The sequence below is a fragment of the Melopsittacus undulatus genome, chromosome 1 (genome assembly GCF_012275295.1).
Source record: "Melopsittacus undulatus isolate bMelUnd1 chromosome 1, bMelUnd1.mat.Z, whole genome shotgun sequence".
NCBI classification, from domain to species: domain Eukaryota; kingdom Metazoa; phylum Chordata; class Aves; order Psittaciformes; family Psittaculidae; genus Melopsittacus; species Melopsittacus undulatus.
The window spans coordinates 154,645,747-154,670,083 of NC_047527.1; the positions used below are offsets into that span (position 1 = coordinate 154,645,747).

A 24,337-nucleotide genomic window follows, 5' to 3' on the forward strand; every position below is an offset into this window, starting at 1 on the left:
CGTTTTGAGACAGAAACACAGCAAGTGTTAACACAGGTTTTCTTCTCCCTGTCAACCGCAGGTAATGCAGGTGGTGAAAGAACAGATAATGAGAGCGCTCACTACCAAGCCTAGCTCTCTGGACCAGTTCAAGAGCAAGCTTCAGAACCTCAGTTACACAGAAATACTGAAAATACGCCAGTCTGAAAGAATGAACCAGGAGGATTTCCAGTCTCGTCCAATTCTGTAAGTGTTGTCTTCTTTCCTCACTCTCTTTTGTAGGGGTTAACAAATGGGGATGGCGTTTGTGGGGGAACACAGGAGAAACACTGTTGAGAGAGCTGTGCTCAAAAGCAGTAGTGCAGCATCTGCTCCAAGTGTGGTATCTGCTCTTCTGCTGGATTCACAGCTTCTTCTTTGAGTTCAGTTAAACCAGAGACAGCAAACCCCTGCAGGGTCTCACAAGGCTTATTCGTATGAAGCACTGCATGGTTGTGAGCCTGGGTGCAGTGTTGGTAATGGCTTAAAACTTGAAAACCCGAAACCACCAGAGCTTTGTCTTGTGTCCAAGGGCTTTAAGCATCCCAACTGTCACTTCTCTGAGTGAGACGGGGGGAGCCCTGATGAAGAGGAGGCAATACACACTGGCTGCACAGAGAAGTGGTGCTGTGTATGACTGTGTTTATGGTATTATCTTTGGTGTCATTGACAAGCAGTTACTTGTAAATGATAACGTTCTGGCAGCTGCCCAGTGGGATTCTGGTTCCCTTGTGGTTTGCTGCAGGGTATCAAATGACAGGATCACCACCACAGCTCCTTGCCGTTTCTCATGATGTCCTTTGTTCTGTTATATGAGAAACAGAGGCTGCACTCGGCTCTGGACCAAGTCCGGGCTTGTGGCTGAACTGATGACACAGGACAGTGGCAGACACTGTGGTACACAAATGATGTGCAGGGAACAGCAGGAACCTTTTGAGATCAGCAGAGAAATGATGAGGACTTGAGAACCATCCCCTGCAATGCTGTGAAATCCTGACTATGCTCCAAGGGGAATGGCTCGTGATTTTCCAGATCTCCTTTTCTAGGCAGGTGTGGAGAGAAGGGTTTGGACCAGTACATTTTGGGATGTGGAAGGAGAATGTTGAACATTCAATGTTGTTGATGGTTTAACGTGAGGCATCCCTGCCCATGGCAGGGGGTTGGAACTAGATGATCTTAAGGTCCTTTCCAACCCAAACTGTTTCATGATTTCCTTCTGAAGGATACAGTTATGAAAGGACAAGCTCTGGGGACACATTCCTGCAGGGCCAGCAGGGCAACAGCAGGAGCATAATCTAAGTAGAATTATACACTTAAACTTTGATCATACCAGTGTGGATCAAAGGGAAGTCCTTCTTTTATGTTTGCAGTGCATTAAAAGATAGGACCTAATGCCCAATTAAAACTGATGTCATTCATAGCAGTGCATCCATCAAATAGCTACAAATGGCTCCAGTGAGTTTTGCATCATTACACTGCTCAGAAATCCCCTGCAAATCCCCTGCAATGTTTAGTTGTTCAAAGCTGCTCAGTACTGCTGAGCTTGTCACCAAAGCTTCTCATTTTCCCTGCTTTCCATATGAGTCTATTGTTTAAGTATGATACAGGTCAAATATATTCTCTTGCATCACCAGCTAGCCTTGTGAAACTTGCCCTCTGCAAGCCCTTTATTTCCAGTATCACTCTGGCTAGTTGCTGCCACAGTGCAGTCTCCTTCCCCATCATGAAATGAGTGGAACAGGGGAAGTTTAGATTGGATTTAAGGAAGGATATAAGGAAGAAATTCTTTACTGTTAGGGTGCTGAGGCACTGGAATGGGTTGCCCAGGGAGGTTGTGAATGCTCCATCCCTGGCAGTGTTCAAGGCCAGGTTGGATGAAGCCTTGAGTGCCATGGTTTAGTGTGAGGTGTCCCTGCCCATGGCAGGGGGTTGGAACTGGATGATTTTAAGGTCCTTTCCAACCCTAACTATTCTATGATTCTATGAACAGCCAACACAATAGTTAAAAGCAAGTGAAGTGTTACCAGAGACTCATTTCAGATCCAGGACAAAAGGCTAAGCCTAAAGGCTATAAAGGCTAAGTAAATCGATCAGGTGTTTAAGCAGTCACAACTGCATTTGCAGAGATCTAACTCTGTGCATTTGCATTTTGATTGCACCCATGATCACTTATTCTTAACTGTGAAAAGAAATGGTTCTTTCATTTTCCCCTTTGATTTGATTCCCTGTACTGAACTCTCTCAAATTGCATAGATGGCACAATTGATGGGCGTGCAGAATCATGGCCTCATTGTAGGGAAAGAAACTGTGAGTGAAGAGAGCAATCTTGGCTCTGCTGTATATTTTAGAGCCTTGCAGATACACTAAAAGAGATTGCACACAAGGGTGAATGTAAAGTCTGCAGCCCTTGTTTAATTCTGCGTGAGAATATGGCAATCAGATGATGGCTTTTCCTGCCTTGAACATGGTAGAAGTCTTTCTTCTGCTGCTCATTGTATGAAGCACTGAATTTTAAGCTGTCAGGCTGCTGGATGAGAGAAGCTTGACTCAAGTTGAATTTGAATGTAAGCTGTAAAGTGCTGCCTTAGATCCCTGTAACTGCAACACCCTGTTTTGCTGGGATTAGTTGTTTCTTTTAGATGAGCATTGTTGTATCATGGGTGATGAAGTTTCCTCCCTTTCTGTTCTTGATTAGGGAAAACACAAAGTCCTTCACAACAGAATCAGTTCAAGATAGTGGGACATTATTGATCATCCACAAATGACTCATTTTGAATAGAACAGGGTGTCCAGGAATCCTGTGGGCCTCTAGAGCACCACACATCCCCTTGATACGTTAAATGGCAGCAGAGATGGGTTAACACTGGATGAAGGTCTGACATCCAAGTGGAGGTTTGCTGGTTAAAGGGGAGCTAATATCAACTAGGGAGGCATTGCTGAGTAAACCTCTGTGTGAGAATCAGCAACATACAGGGAAATGCAGGGAAGGACTTGAATGCTTTTCAGTTTTATCTTACAGAAAGAGTCACTAATGCCTGCTCTGAATGCATGAGGTGATTAGGAGAGGGCATAGCTACAAACCAGTTCAGGGATTACTTTTCTGTTGTGTTGTAATGATTTAAATGGCTGTAATATGCCCCATAATGGAAGGAAAACAGCTCACAAGAGTCTTAATGCATAGCTGGGGACAGGTATAACTGGTGCTGCAGAAGAACTAGCATCATTTCAAGTAATATAAATAATTTCTCATGATTTCCAGTTATACCAATAATTCAGGTGTGTTCCTTTAACAGTAAGTAGCTGATGTCAGTGTTCCCTATAGTGCCAAGGCCAGTAAGATCAGAAAAGCAGTGATCGTGTATATTACTGTGTGGATGTCTCAACCCTTCTGCCTTACCAGCCCCCTGACTTTTGCCATTCTTAGTGCCAGGAACCCAGTTGAAAACTAAGAGTAATTGGTAAAGTCACTCTCTTCTTAAACCCTCTGAGTTTGTTCTGTCTCTTTGCAAGGTGCAAACTGTTGAGCCAATGTTGTCTGAAGGACAGTAAATAAGATCTTCACGGAACATATTTGCATTTCTGATCTTGCTTTAGCTCATTGTTCCTGTTTGGGTTTAAAATCAGGCAGGAGGACCTACTTGTACAGGGACTTTCATCATGTTTAATAACTCCTGTCTTTAGACCCTGAGGAGCAGAACTCCCTTGCATTCAGAAGGCTTTCTGAAGGAAACATATTCAGAGCAGCACTTCCTTTGTTTTCCTGCGTGCTGTGGTTTGATTGTTCTGCCCCATTTCTGTCACCTTGAAGAGGTGGAACAGAAACGGTAACAGTGAGGAGCAGTGAGCGTCAGCATCACCTTGCAAAGGTGTATCCGGAGTGATGGTATCTTAAGAATAGCTGAAAAACACTGAAGTCAGAGTACCCATGTGATGGCATGAGCTGCTGAAGGCAGCAAAGGCAGGAAGTGCAAGTGCCCATGGTAAGGGATGGGTGGACTTAGGTGGTGTCACTGAAGTCCAAAGTCCCTGCAGACTGTTTCTCCCTGCAGTACTGAGGTTGTCTCCACAGCTTCTGTGTGTCCATGTCTGGGGACAGTAAAACAGAAGAGAGAACTGCCTCTGAGTTTCACAGGCATGAGAACAAATGTATGCATGTGTAGAGGGACTCCAGCACATCAGCAAAGAGGGGGAATGTGTCTCTGCTTTCTTACCCCACTTCCTCTGATGGAATGTCTGCCTTAGACTGTGAAATGCTTGAGGGAGGATTACCTGTTTAGTTTTGGGCTGGTTAAAAAGCCTTCTCTTCCTCTGGTTTGTAAAGAGCATATGGGGCTTCAGAGTACAGGCAAGGGAATACTGTGAGCAGTCAGGTGTTAATGTGCTGGGTGGCCCATTCATTTTTGTCTTCCCAGTAGTGTCTTAAAACTACGATGTTATGACATCCTTAACACCTATTTAATGATAACCATCCAGTTTCTGAATTAAACTACCTGAATAGCCAACTGATGTTTATGCCAGTCTTGAGTGCTTGAAATCAGTCCAGCTGGAGATTTAGATATAGCCTGCACTGCTGAGTAATCCACACTGTTTTGACACTGTTATCTTCAGCTCCTGCTCCCAGCTTTTACCTGAGGAATGAGGAAGCTCATCAGCTCAGTAAAGGCAAGACATAAATTCAAGCACAGATCTCTTTTAATCATAGTACTTAGCCATTCAGCATTTTCATGTCTTAGTTCCCAATGAGAGAACAACAAGGCTTGAAAATTATCCTAAAGGACTAATAATACATTGGAAAAGGTGGTGGTTTCTATAGTGACAGTGCTTCCTTAAATTTTGACCAGCTAGATTTTTACAGCATGGGAATAATGCAGCAGGTTATGCATCAAAAACACCAACCATTGTATTAATACATGGGGAAAAAATGGCGTTTTGGTTGAAAGGCATTATCTGTGTAGCAGAGGACTTCCAATGGTTTCAGTGGGGGTCTGGTAGATCAAAGGTATAGGATCCAAATGAATGTGGAAGTCAGGAGAGATTGGGCTCTCTAAGTTGTCCAGAAGAGAGACAGTTTTGTTGTCTCTATTGGGTACCGTAGCTTTGCTTCCTTTTGATGCTGGAATATACTGCCAGACAGAAGGGGTTTTGGTATCACCTAATTTGCACAGCAATGCAAAATGATGGTTCTGACACACTTCGTGCTTTATAAATCCTCTACACATTCAGTTATTTTTTCTAATCTCACTAGTTGTCAAGTTGGTGTTTAAACCTGTCTTTTATGTATTCTTAACGAATGTAAGTGAGGACATCACTGATGAATTCAGGCATCTCTGAATCCATGCGATGCTGTAGGAAATCAAACTTTGAATGTTATGTGCATATGGTTTTTGGAAGTTGGGGCTGTTCAGCCTGGAGAAGAGAAGTATCTGAAGTGGGGGGCCTACAGGGATGCTGGGGAAGGACTTCATTAGGGATTGTAGTGATAGGACAAGGGGTAATGGGTTGAAACTTAAACAGCAGAGGTTTAGATTGGATATAAGGAAGAAATTCTTTACTGTGAGGGTGCTGAGGCACTGGAATGGGTTGCCCAGGGAGGTAGTGAATGCTCCATCCCTGGCAGTGTTCAAGGCCAGGTTGGATGAAGCCTTGGGTGATATGGTTTAGTGTGAGGTGTCCCTGCCCATGGCAGGGGGGTTGGAACTGGATGATCTTAAGGTCATTTCCAACCCAAACTGTTCTATGATTCTATGTTTTATGCCTAGCTCTTGACATGCTGAACTCTTACCAAAGTAAGATGTAGAAGATGGCTTTTCTGAAGGATCTATAATATTATTGCTAAATGCTGTGGGTTTCTGCAGTCCTGGACAAGGGTGAAGTTTGATCCTTGAGGAATCCCCAGTCATGGGTTAGTCTTCCACAAAATCCTGATAACAGTTAATCAGTTGCATGGCATGGATTGAATAACAAGCATATAGCACTGGTCATTGTTTTAGCTCACTGGCCTTGCTCAGTGTTTTTTGGTGTTGCTTCAAGATGTGCTTTAGGCTTCTAGTGCTACTAAAGTATGCTAGCAGAGGATTGTGCAGCAAAAGGTGACAGACCCTCAAATAAGCTTTGCAGTGCTCCTATGATGAAAGAGCATTATTTGCTGCAGAAAAACCTTGTTGGTGCGTTATAGCAAGTGCTATTTTTAGATGAGTAAAGTAAGAAACAAATAAGTGACTTGCCTGAGTCATACACTGATGTCGTAGCAGTGAGATGTCTATAACGGAGCCTGACTCCCATTCTCTGTTACAAGAAATTGTGGGGTTTTTAATAGAACAGACTAGATCCTGACCTGGGCCTGCCTGTGACTGTGGTTCCCTTCAGACTCCTTGCAGAAGCATCTTGTGAGACTGTGTCAGAGGGAGGGAGGATGGTCCTTGATTGACTTTGACAAGGATCTACTTTCTCTTTCCCTAAGGGAACTAAAAGAGAAGATTCAGCCTGAGATCTTGGAACTGATCAAGCAGCAACGTCTCAATCGACTCGTGGAGGGCACCTGCTTTAGGAAACTCAACAGTCGGCGTCGGCAAGGTACTGTTCAGACTGTGCAGTCTGCCTTCTTGTTGTCACTTGTGTCCAGGTGTTGAGATCAGGAACACTGTTTTTACTGGTTGTAGTGCTGTCCTGGCTGCTTTTACCAGGGAGCACCTGAAAGCATCTCAGTTACAGCTGTTGTAAGAGTTCTTGTGCTTCCCTGCATCTTCCTTTGGCTTCATCATAGGGATCATCTGGAGCAAGTCCAGTACTTGACAGAGCTCTCAGCAGTAGCCTTGCACTCTGAGCTCTCTACAGAAATAGCACATGAAACTTGGTGTAGCCAGAAGCTGGATCTCTCAGACTTGGACCACCTTTATATATACAATGAGCTCATTCTGTACCTCTCCCACTAATACTACTTGTCCTTGGTATTTGTCTTATATTACCATATACACTAAATGTATCATGGTGTTTAAAAATGCTTTTTAAAAGAACTTTGGTGAGTAATTTGTGTACCTTCAGATGAACACTTGGTTGACACAGATTATTTTCCCAATCATATGAGACATTGCCCCAAGCTAGATTCAGAGCTCATTTTATGCAGTCAAACTCCCTGCAGTTCCTTTCCCCTCAGGGAGGCATGCTGCTTTCTCTGGACAAAATCACAGGTACACAGTGTAACCTCAGCAGATGAAGATTTCTGTCCCCAAGTTTCCCTTTAGAAACCTCAATTTGTGAGGATTCAGATTGCCATTTAATTTCTGCTGTAAATACAACACAAATTACGTCACAAAAGCTAAGAGCAAGAACTGACAAAGATCAGTAGCTGAGACCTTCAGATCACTTGTGGAAAATGGCTTTCTTCCCTGCAATACCCCCTTCCTTAGGAACAGGGAGGCAGTTTTCCTTCATGTTTGGAACATTTCAGAGCCTTTATGAAAGGGTTGAGTTGAAGGCAAATGTGCAGCTTTATATTCTTTTTCTCAAGCCTACAAACACCTATGAAGCCCACTGCACACAGCTGAGGGAAAGCACTGATATTCCACTGTGACTTTCTATACAGACCTCATAGAGAGGCAGGAGACATGATTTCCCTTCAGCAGCATACTCACGGAGTGCAAGGAGCTAAAGCAATGCAGAGTTTGGTTTGGGTATCAGCAGTGAGGGTTGTTCACTCTGTTCCTCTCAGAGCCTGAATCCAAATGACTGGAATTGCAGAGAAGGAGCAGGGCTCGTGGCCAGCATGTTCTCCTTCTGGCAGATGTTCAAGGGGAGGATAGACTGGTTGTTTTATCTTAAACTGGTGTTGGTTCATGATTTATAGGATCCAAAGCCTTCGGGGATATAAATTGGTTCAACTTAGAATCATAGAATAGTTAGGGTTGGAGGTGAAAGAATCTGATGTTCTCTGTGAAGTATATTGGGTTTTGTCAGATAAAAGCCCATTTAAAAGGCAGGTTTCCATATGCCCTGAAGAGTTGTGTGTGCTTTATGTTAGACTCCCTGCAACAGAAAAGTGAATTACGCATCTGAGAGGGAAGGAGAAAGCATAACCATCACAGAAGGTGATGAGTCAGGAGGCCACCAGGACTCAGTAAGATCTAACACTGTGTGATCTAATGAAGCAGCTGAGTATTGTTTGTCAACACAAACATGTTTGGTGTATGAACCATTCAGCTGGGACCCCTTGTTAGGTATGTACAGTGCCTGGCACAGTCACATAGCAAGCAGTGGTAGTTGGTGCAAAGCAGAAGCAGCTCTCTTGAAATCAGCCTTATTTCCCTGTGACACAGGCAGAGCAAACTGTGAGACCAGGGCTATCGGGGTGTCAAAAACTAGGAGAATGAGGTAAAGTGAACAGAGGGACAGAGGCTTAGCTTGCAATAAGGTCCCAAATCCCTGAGTGTGTCTTCCATTAACCTCATCCCACCTCCCCATCTCCTCTCCCCCAATGCACCTCGTGCCCTTACTGAGGGGTCAGAAACCCTGTTCCCTGCCCACTGCTCCAGCTGAGCTCACTTACCATGGAGCATTACCAAGACCCTCAAGGGGCTGTGGTCCATGCAGGTTGATAACTGCACAGACATGGGGAGTGTGGTGAGGCATCACTATTTGTCTATTATGTGGCATCCCATTCGGAAGATTCCTTTACCTCTCCTGTGATTCCTTTTTCCCCTTGGACAATGCTGGAGCAAAGGTCCCAAATCAAAACAAGAACCAGCTGAACGTGGCTGAAAGCATTAAATTACCCATTTAAAAAATAATTAACAGGCATTATCCCATAATAAAGACTGCAGAGCAAACTTCTGCTAGGACTATTGTTTGAACATGTGGTAGGACATGCATGGTTAGTCACAGCAAGCTGGAAGAAATGATTTACAAAGGAAGGAGCAGGGAGTTTACAGCCTCTTACAGCCCTTTGAGAAGAGGTGAAACACTGGATAGAGCCTTGGCTTTGGGAAGCCTTCAGTCCAACAGGTAACTCACTGGGGGGATGCTGGAGATTAAACAGAGGTACCTGTAGTCAGATCTCTGCCTTTAGTGTTTCAGCACAGGATTATCCTATCAGCAGGACCTCTCTGTAGCTGAAAATCAGAATATCATTGTTGTCCCAGCAGGATCCTTAGCACTTTCAAAGAGAATACATGGCCTTTCCTTTGCAAGGGTCCATAGCAGAGCTGCAGCACTAACTCCTGCTTGTACTGGGTATTCTTAATCTGTTGGAAATGAAAGCAGAACCTGGCCTGCCCTTCTGGTCATTGTTCAGAGCAAGTCATGAAACTGCAGATCCCCACTTTGTTCCTTGACTGCAGGCATCAGCTGGCACATAGACCTCTTCAGCTTTCTCCTTCCTTAGCTGATTCCTAAAAGGAAGGGCAGAAGGCTGAAGTGAAAGTCTGCAAAGCACTTCCCAACCCCAGAGGTTATTTCCAGTGGAGCTAAGTAGCAGATAAAGGCATTTTATTGAGGATAACATGTAGTTCTGATGCTGTCATCCTACTACATTTGTAGTTGTGTTGCTGGGGGCACTCTTGGAAGTAAATACCCCTCTTAGCTTCATAAAGATTATTGAGAAATCGTGTGTTACTGAAGTGGTTTTGCAGCCAAAGATGAGGTGTTTGCAGGAGAAGGGAAGCCTGGTGATACACACCATTAAATCAAAACCACCAGGCACAAGTAAGCTGGAAAGAGAAAGCTTGAATTAAAACCAAAGCTCAAGTGAAGACAGGTTTTCCATCTCTTGCTAGGATGAGTAACTCACAGTTCTGAGCAAGTAAACACACTTGGTCCTCTTTTTGTGCCAAGCCTCTTTGCTGCTGCTGCTCCATCCCACCCTCCATAGTCCATACAGTGTTCTGTAAGTGACTTGCTGAGAGGGTTAACCAAATATGCCTCCACAGGTCAATTATTCACCAGTCATTTCCAGAGCTTTCTGGCTTTCATCTGAGCGTTTGAGACCAGTTAGAGTGAAAATATGTCAGTACATTGGTGCTAGAGAAAGGCAACGCAGTGAAAGGATGAGTTCCATGTACATCTATCTGAAATCTAGACAAATACCCATGTTTTCAGTGGTATATTTAAGTGTGTGTCTGTTGCTATATCCATGAGGAAGGTTCTCCTTGAACAAAAAACTTCAGCTATCTTGGGATAAAATGTATGCTTTTGGCTGTGCATATCTCAGCTATTTTCTCCCCAGATTCTAAGCACAGAGCAGTTTTGTACCAATCACAGCACTTCCTTACCTGGGACAACACTGTTAAGGGCATATGAGTCATTGGCAATTAATGCACTTGGAAAGACACTGTGTGAATGGCCAAGCACTCTGCAGCCCATCAGCAAAGTGATCTGTCCTCTACTCTTTAGGCACAGTTTTGAATATTACTTTTCTAGCCAAACTGTGGCTAATTCTGTTATTTGGGATATTTTTTCCCCCCAGCCTCATCTATAATCTTTCCCAATGTTCTGTGATATATTTAACCCACTGGGTGCTCTTATCTGAAATGATCTGAAAATCAGAACAGTTTCTTTGAAACATTTTCAGGTGGAAAACCAGAAGGGTTAATCCTGTTTCCCAAAGAAGAATCTGTAGCCCTTTAATTTGACTGTGTCAGTGGTCAGTGAGGTAAAAGACATGAGGACTCAACAGTAAAAGACATAGTGTCCAAAAATAACATAGGATAAAATAAGAGGTTTAGCTCAATAGGAGAACTTGGGCTTTGGGGCAGATTGGTGAGACTGAACATAAATGAGCTCCACACCTTCCTGAACAGAGTTGCCCTGCTCCAGCTGTGCACATAAACACGGATCTGTCAGCTGTGGAGCACAGGATCTATTGGGAAATGCCTGCCCCAGTGCCTGTTGTGGTGCTTCAACCCTGCCTACTGGGGTTTGGGTGGTAGTTCTGATTCGGTTTATGAGCACCACTTTCTAACTGTGGTAGAAAAGATCTTTTCCTTGTGTTGATTTTCTGCTGATCAGTTGAGAGCTGTGAGTCAATGTGGGCCACTTCCCATGTGCTGTTCTGTAATTAAGATCCCTTCACTCTGTTTGCCACTGGAAGCAGCTCCATGCAGCTCTGATTTTGACTGCAGCATTATGTTATGCGCTGCTTTCCCAATAAAACCACATTCAGCGCTTGCACTGCGGTACAATAACATGCATCCTGTCTGAAACTTCCCCTCCCAGGTGTCACACAAGTGGGATATCATCCGGTCAACTTCGTAACATCATGTGCATGTGTAAAACCCAGCCAGCTGGTGAGGCTGAGGTGGCTGTGGGAGGAAGGGCCACTTCCCATCACTAATGCTGAGGGAACCTCGTTAGTTCCATTTGTAGATCTCATTTAAGGTTCTCCCCCTTGACAGCAAGGCTGTGGCACAATGGCAGTCAGTAGCGAGCCCACAGGAGACTTGTGCTGGGCATGCTTGAAGCTACAGGCTATGGCTTTTCGTTTTTCATTAACCTTGGGTTATGGGGAATTGCTGCAGAAGGCTCCATGGGCCTTCCAAGATTGGGTTTCTTCCCATAAAACCACCCCTTTGTAGAAATGAAGTGAGGCATTTTCACTGAGGGGTTTTCCCCTCTTTCTTTATTGGGACAGGATGTTGAAACAGGACTGAGGTTAAAGAGCCAAGCTTCTTCCGTCTGGAGGCTTCAGTCACATCCTTCTGAGACACACGGACTGTCCATGCGTTGATGGTGTGTGTGCTCCTCAGATGAGACCCTACTGAATGGGGGCTCCTGTCTGCTCTAGTTTCAGATCCCTACAGAAGCTTTGCAGGCAGTGTTTTCCTCTGGAAAGCCCACACTGCTCAGCATCGTGTGTACTGCTCCGAGTCCAGAGGTGCTTGTGTATCAGCAGCTTCTGTTGTATGCATCACAAATCCTAATCTCAGGCACCCCACCATATGGCTTCCAGTATTGTGCATGCCTCTGAAGTAATAACCAGAATCTGTCCTGTTGCCATTCTGAGCCTTTGCCAGCAGTTTGTAAGGTCTTAAACCTTTCTGTAGAAGGGGCTGCGTGCTCAGAAAGTGGTTTTAAGTGTGGGGTTTTTTTCTGCCGAGCATTTTATCCACCATGACACAGACATTTCAAAGGGCATACGGAAGCCCACTTTGACCAGTCAAAGCTGAACTGGATTTTATGTGTTATTGCATTGCATTTTAAATGGTTGGCTATGGGACTGGAGAGTGTCCTTTAGGAAGAAGTTAGGTCAGTATTTTACTAACAGAGCCAAGAAGTCCTTCCATTGCTAACACCACTATCTCACATGTGCTGGCTTCGGTGGGTCTTCTTCTCCAAGGTTTTATCCCAAGTGTTGCTCCATTCACTCCCAGCAATTGCAGCACCACAGAGCTGTGTCAGTCACAGAGTCATAGAATCAGCTGGGTTGGAATAGACCTTCAAGATCCAGTCCAACCATTCCCCAGCACTGCCAAGTCCACCACTAACCCATGGCACTGAGGGCCTCATCTACACAGTTTTCAGCATGTCCAGGGATGATGATCCCACCAGTGCCCTGGGCAGCCTGTTCCAATGCCCGAATACGCTGTCCCTTCCCTAAATTGCCCCTGAGGCTGCTGCTTGGCAGCATCAGTGCTGAGCACAACAACAGAAGCACAAAGCCAGAGAAGCCCTCTCCCCCCTCCTGGCATTTGAACACCCAGCCTTGCTGTGAGCTGTTGGAGATTTATAGCTTGGATGTAACGAGATTGTCTTGTTGACAGCTTAACATTCTGGGATCTATTTATCAAATAGAAAGTGTTCTGACAAGCAAGGGTCACCTCCTTCTTGCCATTGAATTGGCAAACACCACCGCTGCGCGCTAGGCAGTGTGGGGGTCTGGCTCTGCAGAGGTGATGTGCTTCACGGGTGCAGGTTTTAATGACTGTTGTTAAGGGGAATTACATCCTGCAAAGCAGGAGTTGGCAGGAGATGTAAATATACATCTGTGAAGGGCTAAAATGCAAACTGGAGCATGACTGCATGGTCACGTGTATATCTGTGACCATGCAAAGCACCAGGTTATCTGCAAGACGAGTGAGTTAAGGTCTGCTTTTTGAATCTTTGCATGTTTGTTGTGTCCAACCCCTCCATGAATATGGGGGTGTTCTCCCATTTCATAAAATATGGGATATCTCAAATGTAGAGATCTGGCAGGGCTTAATTCTTACATAGTGGGGACTGAATACGAAGGGGTTTTGGGTATATCGAGGTTACCCACTCAAAGCAGTGGTTACTGAGCCAGTCTTCTGTCAACAAGGGTATATAATATCAGGTAAAACTAAGTCCATTGTTACTTGCTTGTATTCATTTTTGCAGCTGATGACTAAGTCACTAAAAAATACAGTAGATAAGCACCAGCTTCAGTTAATCAAGTAAAATTAGTGAGCAAAGCCCCGTCCTACTTCCATGCACCCCACATGTTCCTTGAAGTTGTGGTCCTTCCCTGTAGTGCCTCACCTGTGTAAGCTCTCTCCCATGCTGATGCTGATGAGGACGTGTTAGTGACCTTCTTCAATGTGTTTGTTTTAACAGACAAGTTCTGGTACTGTCGCCTTTCACCTAATCACAAGGTGTTGCACTATGGAGACTTGGAAGAAAGCCCCCAAGGAGAAGTCCCCCACGATTCATTGCAAGATAAATGTAAGTCATGTGCAATGTTTGTGCTACTTTTGCTTCTTTTGTGCTAGTTCCTCTTTATAACTTGTATATTCCTGTTAACAGGGGATGCTATCAAGAGCTCTGTGTGCAGAGATGGCGAGCAGGGGACATTTCCTCCTGCATTCAGACACTGCTCTCCCAGTTTTGGCAGTGGTGTATGAGGGCTGAGCTCAGCTTTCCAATGAGTTCATAATCCCATTCAGCCTGGAAATGTCATGCCTTTCATAGGGAGGAACACAGTTTATTTCCATTGCTCATCTAACTGCAGGTGTCAAATTCAAACACGTGGGCATATGCAGAAGCAATTCTGTCTGCAGAGACAGATGTTTCTTCTGTGGCAAAGAGTCCCAGTGACTGGAGGAGAAATCCTTGGCAGGAAGAGGTCTGTTCTGCTATCATGGGGAGTGGGCTTAAAGATGGCACATTGCTGTGAACAATGTTGAGAGGACCTCACCATTACTCTGCAGCCAGCTGGGTGGTGCAGACATCCCTCTGTGATAACTCCTACCTGGGATTTAGCAGGATATTTTAATGGATAAAACTAATTTTAGAGCCCTTCAGAGCAATCATCCTCTCAAGGTAATTTCTCTTCATCCATCAAAGTAAGTTACAGAGATTTAACCTGCGCTCCTGGGAAACCTCATTTTATGATGATGGAAATAATGAGTAGTGTAGCTCTGTCACCAGAAAGTGACTTCAGGAAATCAAACCTTGACTAAGGAATCATTACTTTTTGTTCTTTTTTGAAACTCCATAAGTAATAAGTGCCATTCTGGGCATTGTCACATTAGATCTGCTTGTACACGTGTTTCAGCTGGTAGATGCTGTCTTGGCATGGCAGAAAGACTGATCTTCCAGAACTTGGAAAGTTTTCCAGCCTGAAATGAAGGAGAAACCCATGATTTAAACTTCCCTGTATGTTAATAGAATGTTTCTGCTCCCCCAGCCTGTCCCCAGGCAGCATCTTCTACCATTCCTAAGTGGAAAGAGGAAGAAGAGCCCGTGTGATGCTGGAGCCCTGGCAGTTGGCAGTCACGTTCCCTTGTTCCCATTGCCTTACAGATTGCCTCAAGGATGTTTGACGCGCTCACTGCAGTGTTGGCAGAATGTAGGACAGGGGCTCACTTTGCTGCATTGGCACTGGAAGAGGCTGTTTTCTGGAGGAGGCTTAGAGAAATAGCCCTTGAATGTTACAGGAGCATCAGAAGGATGGAAGAGTGAAGGTCACGCTTGAACTGCAGGCACAGTTCTGAGACAGCAGCTCCCAGGTTTATTTGCATTGAGGATGCTCAAGCCCCTCACCCTGGCTTCAAGCTTCATCTTACGTTTGCATTTTCCATAGGCTCTTGAGCCTACTCAGGAATGTCAGGATCCCACTGGGGACAGAGGGATTCCTACTTTAGAAACCAGTGAGCCAGACCCATATGTTCCTGTGCATGCAGCAGGCAGAGCAGATACTGATGCAGTTTGAGAATGATGGGGTTATGTCATCAGTATCCCAGGTTTTCAGGCTATGAAGGACACCAGATTTACCACAGTGCCATCCACATTAGGGTTCAATTAAGCAGAATTGAGACCATTGCAAGATACAAGGTGATCAAGTAGCATTATGGTTTGAAATGTGTCAGGCCAGGCTGGCTTGGGTATTTTGCAGAACGTTTTCCAGGGATGTGCTGGTGTTCTTTGGGTAGATTTATATTGAATTGTGAACTGTTAAGGTCAGTGTTTGTGAGCAGGTCAACAGATGGAAGAGAATAGGTGGGTAACACAATGGAGGAGAAGCAGCACAGGGCATTCTGTGTGGTTCTTACCAAGCTTGAATAGCCAGTGTCTGCCTCCAGAAATGCATATGTGGGGTTTTTAACCTTTCCACTTCTGTGAATGTCAGCCCTCTCTTCAGGCCGTCAGTTAACAAGCTGTGCAGACTCTAGCTGGGGCACAAAGCAGTTGTCCTCCTTCCCAGGGCTCTATCTATTGTGAGCACATCACGTTTGTGCTCCCACCTTCCAGCATCTTGTAGTCAGCTTCTGATACCATCTGAAGCCTTTGATTGTATTTTTCCTAGGCAAGGAGTAAGCCAAATTCCTGATTAAGATCAGGATGTCACATCAGTCTGTGATCTCCCCTAGGAACTGCATTCCAGATCGCAGAGAGCAAGCCTAGGAAACCTGGGGAAAAGCCTCCTTGGTTAGGAGATCCAACTGCAGAAATCCCTGCCTTATGCAGAGAAACTGTTTTTCTGGGCATCTGCAGCAAATGGCAGGAATTCGTTCTTCTACCACAGTTGCAGTCAAGTCCCTCCTTTACTTCCCAGTTTGTCCTAGCTCAGCCTCTCCTCACAAACCCAGTATCTTTTCTTGACCTAAAAGCAGGGGAGTGTCAGGGACATAATAACTTCAATTCCTTTTAAGTTCTCTATGCATAGAAGTCCTCTAAAAAGGTCTATTATATCCCATGCTCTCCATTTGACTGTAGTGCTGAGGTAATCTGTAATAAAATACATAGTATTGCTGTACCCAGTAGGAAAGAAAATGCATTTGTCCTCTTCAGTATTTCTATTAGGGTTTGTAAAGAACTGGGCAGCAGCAGGTTTTCATATATTATGCTGTTCTCTCTCTGTATATTATAATGCTTTTCCACAGCCACAAGGATAATGGATTATTTATAGATTGTAGAAACTGTCACTCACTGACCAGATTGTATTGTGGAGCATATAGATTCTCCATAATGTAATTGCCTCTGGAAAATTGACTTCCACTTGGAACTCGGAGACATTTGTCTTTATGTTTCAGTGACCTCACTGTGAGTGAGTCTGAGTGACAGCAGCTTCCATTCACACAGGCATAAAGAGAAGGGCAGAACAGCATCAAGTGAGGCAGGGTCCAGCTTGCCCAGCACACTCTCTTCAGCAGAGACTGTACATGTGGGTGCATAGGATGGAGCAACAATAGGGCAGGCATATATTGCATTAGTAAGGCAGAAAAGACTGTATGTTTTCTAGATACCTGACTACACAGAAGAACTGACACGGGTACAGAGCTACATGAAACGTTCTTACCCAAAGTAGTCTCAACAGGGAAGAAAAAGCATACTCATATTTTTATCCAGATGCCTGAAGTTTCCTCAGGACTCACTGATTCCCATGTTAATCATTTTCTTTCTTACAGCAGGCTGGAAATGGCAAAGGAGGTGGCAATTTTAACCCATTAGTCTTGCACTTTTTAGACCCTGTAGCTTTTATACACCTTGGTTATAACTGGTTTTTGCTTCTGTTCTTTTTGAATGCAGTGCCAGTGGCAGATATAAAAGCTGTTGTGACTGGGAAGGACTGCCCTCACATGAAGGAGAAAGGAGCTCTTAAACAAAACAAGGTATGGCTCTCAAATTGCTATGAACACACATCCTGCAGAATAGAAAGCTTGTCAACTCAACCTTCCCTAATGTAATACCAGGTATTTTTCACTCTAGCCTGACACCTTTCTATGCATGCATGGGCTTTGTTTTCACCTCAAACCATTTGAGATAAATTACTGGGACAGCCTCCCCTCCTTCGCTTAGGTTTCATGGCAGATGTGCATCGTGATGTACCCACAGCACATTAGGATGGTGTTTGCTAGTGATGCCTGTAAAGCAAAGCAGTTTTGACTGCTGCTACACAGCACACCGGCAGTGACTGCAGGTACCTACTCCCATATTGTCTCTGATAAATCACTAGTTTATTCCACCTGTATTCTCTGGTGAGCTGACATTCAGGGAGCACTGACACGTGCCAGAATTGCTGTTAATGTCCAGCTGATGGTATCTTCAGGTCCAGTCAGGTAGAAACTGCCAACAAGAGGATGTGGAGTAAACGCTGGGCAATTAATGAGGTGAAATAAGGATTGCTTCAGCAGTGCCTTAGGGAAAACACACATAGGAGACAATGGTCAGCTTAAATTGGATTTGTGCTACCTTTCAGTTTCAGGTCGAGGACTGTAAACTGACAGTAGGACTCCAATTGTACAGTGCCAGAATCTTGCAGAGTTTTTGTTAGTAAGAATTGCCACCCCAGTGAGAGGAAATGCAGTTCTGGGCTAAGTCTGACATCTTTAGTGGTTGAGGCCTTTGTACTGTATTGTATGAGGTATGTTCATGAGTCTTCTATCAGGCCGTGCTGTTTGACGGTACGAGGAGGAGTGAGACGTTAATGATGTTCAGTGTGACCCAGAAGCACACCCTGAGGTGTGGGAACCAGATCAGAGGGTTGGAATAAGAAGTTCTAGTTGCCTGAAACTGAGAAATTTTGGGCCCAACAAGAAAGGGATTTTGATGAACAAAATGAAGAGTTCCTGCTTCAACACTACAAGCAAAATGCATGTCTTTAGTGTTCAAATAAATACTGGGGAAAAGCAGTTCTGATGGGAGCCATAGAAAATGGAAAGGCACTGTCAAAACTACATAGAACCATAGAATCAGCTGAGTTGGAAAAGACCTTTAAGATCATCAAGTCCAACCCACAGCTTTTCTTTCCTTAACTACACATAGATAAGCAGAACATCTTGAGTATTCTTTGCATTTGTTGCTTTAAGTCTCTCAGGATACTGTCATCTCCTTTCAGCATTGGCTTTACATGGTTGGAAATGGAAAAGTCAAGCCACACAAGTAGAAATAGTCCCAAGGATATTGCTCCTTGCTGACTTTCTGGATCGGGGTGCTAACACACACAATAGATGGCATACACCTCCTACCACATGCACCATCAGCAGCATTTGGCTGGGGCATTTATATGATGCATGTAAGATATTTTTAGTGCTTCCTTGTCTCAGCACTCATATGTCCGCACAAAAAGGAATGATAGGAAAATGGAATTCGGTGGGAGGCAGTGATGGAAATGTGTCATCTTTATGGAGCAGTAATGTCTAGATAGTATTTGATGCTAAATAGCAGTGCTGCGGATCTGTTTGTGCTCAGCTGTCCCCATTGCCCCTTTTCCTCAGGTAGAATTGGTGGGGACTCGCATAAACCTTGCGGCTGAGGCTGTGAAGATGAGGAGTTGATAGATATCATGGCTGGAGCGTTCCATTTGTGAGCCAGGCGGTCAGACTTGTGATGGGTTTACCATTTCTGGTGTGGTTTTTGTTTTTCCTTCCCTGATTCCTTGTTTCTTCCCCTGGGAACCACAGAATCCCTGGGATTAGCTGTCATCCCAGTCAAGCTGTCCTGCTCATTATTGCAGTTGCTTACCTGACATCACAGGAATAACAGATGATGGTTTGCAGAGTACCCAGTTCATGTGGACAGCGAAATGGAAACCAGACGAAAGAAGGCAGACACAGAATGCAGTTTGCCTGAGTTTGCTGTATGAAACCTTTCACTTCCTGAGATTTCATTATCAGTGGTATATTCTTTGAGAAGCCTTTTCATCCTGTGCTTCCTCACATGTGTAATGACCACCTTCATGTTTATTCATTAGCAGCACAGCAAATTGCATGGCAGAATGCCACTGCTCTGAGCACAGCTGGAATTGGCAGAATGTCCATAACAAAGGCCTCAGCGTCTCTTCATTTGGCAGCACGTGGCCATTATTCTTCCTGTGGGACCATTTAGAAATAAGTAAGAGTTAAGCTGAATTGGAATTTGCATGCATATGAAGCTGAACAACTTGATCGGAGCAGTCCTGAACCCATTGTTGTTCATTTTGTGTGCATTTTTAAATCACATTCAGTTTTAAAGTCCCTCTTTCTGACTCTTGAGTAATATTAATAGATTTCAAGGACACAAAATACATTTTGCAGCCCTCAAAAGAAAGCATGAGAGGACTTGGAAAAAACATTGCCAAGTATTTCTAAGTGTTCTTCTATCATCTTTCATTCGCTGATACGGCAGTCCTTAGGCTTGGTGCCTTTCTGGTCAGCAGAAATGGTTCTGCTCACTTCCATGCTGAATGCAGCTTCTATTTCACATTGGTTGAACAAGTTTCTTGCCTTATCCCTTTATGGATAGTTCTAATTAGATATAAGCAAGAAAATCTTCATTATGAGGGTGCTGAGGCGCTGGCACAGGGTGCCCAGAGAAGCTGTGGCTGCCCCATCCCTGGCAGTGCTCAAGGCCAGGTTGGACACAGGGGCTTGGAGCAGCTGCTCCAGTGGAAGGGGTCCCTGCCCGTGGCAGGGGTTGGAGCTGGTGGGGAAGGAAGAGAGCAAAACAAAGAGGGAATGAGCAGGTTGGAAGGAATGGGAGGGGAAAAGGACCAGAGAGGAACAGGAACTGGTGGAAAAGGCTGGAGTGGGAAATGACTTTGAGAGGGAGGAGAGAAGAGGGAGGAGAGAGCCCCAGATGGCTGATAGAGACTGACCAGTTTTCCTTCGGGAATCGCCAGTTCCCCAGGATTCCCTGTCAGTGATGGGAACATAACAAAAGCCGGTGGGGTGCCTGACAAGTCAACCACCAGGACCACCGTCAGTGTGGAGGGACAGTTGGCAAATCCAGTTCCTTTGGCTTCCATTCTCCTTGACAGTTTGCTGTGCATGAGGTGACAGAGATGATGGCACCTGGAAGCTGTTAAGTCCTGAGCCTTTAATCCCCAGAGCAGCCAGCAAAGAACCAGATCCAGGCTGCCAAGCTCACAGTTTACCCCATAAAGGGAAGCTCAGTGCCCTAAATGCAGCCCTTTCCCATTCCCTGCCTGACTGGCAGTGACCAAACCCATGGCTCCCTGGGATACTCTTTCAGGTGGGATTCTTCTTTTCCTTTCTTTGCAATGAACAAAAAGTCCAAATCCCTGGAATTTCCCAAAGAGCAGGAGCCTGGGCCTGTGGGATTGGTGTTGACCTTCTGGAGTTTCAGGAGCATCACAGCAGAGCACCACAAACCCTTTATATCAGTGATAGGTTCCATTTTCACAGCCTCAGCTGCATGACTTGGCATGGATTGTCAGGGATTCCTATCACCCTGCAAGGATATAATGCCAGGTTTGTGTGGGCAGAGGGAGATTTGTTTCTGTAATGAGGGACATCACTTTTAATAAGGTGTGACTGAGAGATGTGCCTCAAACAGTGAGGCAGTGTGAGCTGTGAGCCATTTGCTTGCTGAGTGCACCAGCACCATTAGCGTCTGCAGCTTCCATGGGGATTTAACACAGACCTTCATCCTGTGGGCTGGCAATACAGCAAGTTGGACCTGATAACTCGAGGAAACAAAGAGCATTTCCCATGAGAAGCCTGATCTCTGATCATCCAAGATTATCCCCAAGGATTCGGGCTCTCCTCTTTATTACACAGCTCAGAAATGAAATAACCCTTACTGAAATGCAAAGACCCATGTCTGCTGCAGACCAGGAGGTAAAGGTTAGTAATCTAGAGAGATGTATATGCTGCTGTCCCCACGGTCAAGTCTTCCATTTCAAAACCTCTGGGTTTCCCCATAGGAGCCCAGGTGACTTTTAGGAACTTGATGAATTCCCTTTGGCACCTCTGAGATTCAGTGCTGAGGGGGAAGAGATGATCGTTTTCCTTTGGTTCATTTGGTTCTTTAAGTAACTCAGTTCAGTTTGACCGAGGCTGCTGATTCTAGTTCAGGTAGAGATGAAACAACGGAAATCACTTGAGAATTAATAATTCAGTTTGTTTCCAGCAGTGAAGAAAGCAGAAGTATACACCAGATTCAGTGTCCTGGCAAGGTTTTTGACACAGGGAATCAAACCTCACAGAACTTTGTGATTTGAATCTATACAAATTGGAAACAGCTATGGGTCTTTGTAAGAGCTTGTTACACATGGGCTGTTATGCATTATATTGACTGTAGTCCTCGCCATTGCCTAGCTCAGATTCTAACTGGGATCCATGACTGAGTGAGCTACAGGGTGTGATTCTGTTTTGACCGCAGCATCTGTGGTTGGGCTCTTGCTGTGCCCATCTGTTGCAGGCGTCTGGTCTGGCTCTGGCCAGGCAGGAGAGTGCAGAACCTATTCTTCCACTTGGTTTGGGCAATAAGTGATAGGAAAGAAAGGCCAGGCTGAATGTATGAATGCTTGTCTCATGCAGCACTAACGTGCATCAATTTGTGTTGTTCCAGGAGGTGCTAGAGCTTGCTTTCTCTATATTGTATGACTCGAGTGGCCAGTTGAACTTCATTGCTCCAGACAAGCATGAGGTAAGTCAAGTTCAGAGCACAGACTCTTCTTCTGAAGCCCTCTCTAGTTGCCTTATGGCAGCAAACAACTAAATTAGGAGGACTTAAGGGTAGTTATATTGGCACATGGTGTGTGTCCATCCAAATCTGGGTTATGTCTCCAGCAAACTGAAAGCAGAGGGACTAGCATGGGAGCAGGACCTTCTGCAGTTTGCATGCTGTCTCCTGAGCCTTGGAAGGATGTGTTTTGTATTGGTACATCATAGAGCACATGGGGTCTAAATTAAAGATCAGTGTTTCAAGCCCTGCTGAAATATGAGCTGTAAGTAAGAGAAAGAAGAGAGCTTGGGCAGTCCTTGCAGTTCCTCAGGCCTTGCTCACCATTTACTTGTGTAATAAAGATTTATCTTAGTCTGCTCTGCTTTAGGCACTGGAGACTTTTGCTGTGTGTTCGTTTTAGTGGACTTTGGTTCAATGCTGATGATTTGCAAGCTCTTAAAGAATAACTACCATCCTCAGCTCATCTTGCTGACGCCAGCATAATCAAGTCATTGCTGGGTCTGGATTTCAGGGTCTTGTGTACTCCAGAATGGCATAGCCCCTTATTCTTAGTTTAACATTGCTTAAGATGATTCATGACAGGTGATCCTAGAGTGTCCTGTCTATTACATCTCCTCAGGGGAGTATTGCAAAAGCAAGGCAGAATGACAGCCCCTTCACTCTTCCCTTCTCTTACTTGAAAACACAAGGAAATAGACATCTTTGCTTGTTGGAAAGTGGTGGAACTGATTTACCTCATTATGTGGATGCACTGGTTGTGTTTCTCTCAAAGAACTTCCAAGGAAAGATTTAGCAGAATGCACTATATTAAATGTATATATATGTGTGTGTAAGTTTTTCCTTATATATATATATATATATATATAATGTATATATGTATATATATGTGTGTGTAAGTTTTTCCTTCTTATTTCCAAAGCAACAAGAGTTGGTGTTTGGTTTGCATGCTTATTTTGTAGCATCACATCTGGTCTCAGTTTAGGACCCTGTGTTAAGATGCTGAAACAGAGAAGATTGCATTAAGCTGTCTTATACTGTAGTGTTATTAAAGTGCATGAAGTGTATTTAGATACTCAGCTTCAGCATTTGCAAGTCTGGATTAAAACCTTCAGATCAATGTTGATTTTAGGAGAGGAATAAGGTTCTGCTCATGTAAGATTTCCTGGGGATTAATATTTGAGTGTCATTTTCAAGTGTGTTCATTCCAGAGCAATATTTGCTAGTCAGTGTTGGTGTAAGAGGAAGCAGCACAGGATTCCAGGGATAATGTGCCATTAGAGCTGTAGGTCTAAGCAAAGCATGGTTGTCTTCATCCTCTGATCTGAGCATATGGTGGATGCTTTCCTATACAGGTTCTCCAGAAGCTGAATTCTAGACTGTTTCAGCTCAGAGGTGCAAATGGTCATGAAAATTAACACATTTTTCAGCCACTTGTACCTCAAATATAGCCTCTAGCCACAAGTGTATTTTAATGGCCTAAATGTTCAAAACCTACTGCTGCACCCCACTGACAGCAGTAGCATTGTGAGGTGCATTAACCCAATTGCTCTTGACTGTGTTAACATACCCATCAGTTCTCTTTTGATCTTGTACAGCTTACTTGAGACAAAATGAATGCATTCAAAACCAACCCAGCCTTCATCAGAGTAATGGGGGTGCCTGTCCATAGGAGTGCCAGTTTAGCAGCATTCCCAACTTAGGAGATTTTATAGGTGACATTGCAAAAGTTGGGAAGGTTTGTGTGGAGCACCAGGGATGGTGTTAGGACATGACAGCTGGAGGTCAGACTTAATAGGGGGGTTTTAAGCACTTCTGCTGTCCTTGTGATTGTAGAGTGAGGCTGGAGTGGAGGAGTTGAGTGTGTCCTGAAAACAAGAATTGAACTGGGATCATAGGATTTAGGTTGCAAGGGACCTCAGGGTGTCCCAAGGCTGACCTCATGCTCAGAACAGGACAGCAGTGAGCTCAGATTGGGTTGCTTGGGGCTGCATCGGGATGGATGAATCCTACACAACCTTCCTGGTTGTTGGGTTCCACTGAGTTGACTCCCAGGGTATCTCTTTGATAAAATCTCATTACTGGAACCAGTATTGTTGAGATTTGGACCTCATTCTTGCACACTTAAGTTTGGCAATAGCTTCAGCCATCTGTTAGGCTTGATGCTAGCCAGAGGATCCAGCACTGTGAGATCACGCCATCATATTTGTTTTTCATTTAAATACTAATGGCTGGTTTCAGCTGCATAGCAAAAAGGTGGATTAATCTTACCCTTGATTTTTGACATGAGAGAGGCCATAATTAGATTCCTTTGGAGCTTTATGAAAATGAATCTGTAGTAAATTAATTTTTCAGTGACTCTTGGTCTGTTTTGCGTAGTAAGAAGAAAGAAGCTTCTGAATGAATGTCTCCACCATCTCATTAGGATTGCTCTCTGCTCCAAATTTACAGGAGTGTAATTAACTGC

The 24,337-nt window shown here is 44.5% G+C and overlaps 2 protein-coding genes across 4 annotated transcripts in view; one reads left to right on the forward strand and one right to left on the reverse strand.

Moving 5' to 3' along the window:
* Positions 1 to 24,337, reverse strand: part of ANLN (anillin, actin binding protein) — an 819,922-nt gene that overhangs the window by 677,955 nt on the left and 117,630 nt on the right. The window lies entirely within an intron of this gene.
* Positions 1 to 24,337, forward strand: part of ELMO1 (engulfment and cell motility 1) — a 247,265-nt gene that overhangs the window by 219,814 nt on the left and 3,114 nt on the right. For both annotated transcript variants that reach the window (XM_034062009.1, XM_034062008.1), the window contains exons 18-22: positions 62 to 225; positions 6,479 to 6,591; positions 13,579 to 13,686; positions 16,993 to 17,075; positions 21,757 to 21,834. In XM_034062009.1, coding sequence (XP_033917900.1) covers positions 62 to 225; positions 6,479 to 6,591; positions 13,579 to 13,686; positions 16,993 to 17,075; positions 21,757 to 21,834 — 546 coding nt within the window. The remainder of the gene's footprint in view (positions 1 to 61; positions 226 to 6,478; positions 6,592 to 13,578; positions 13,687 to 16,992; positions 17,076 to 21,756; positions 21,835 to 24,337) is intronic.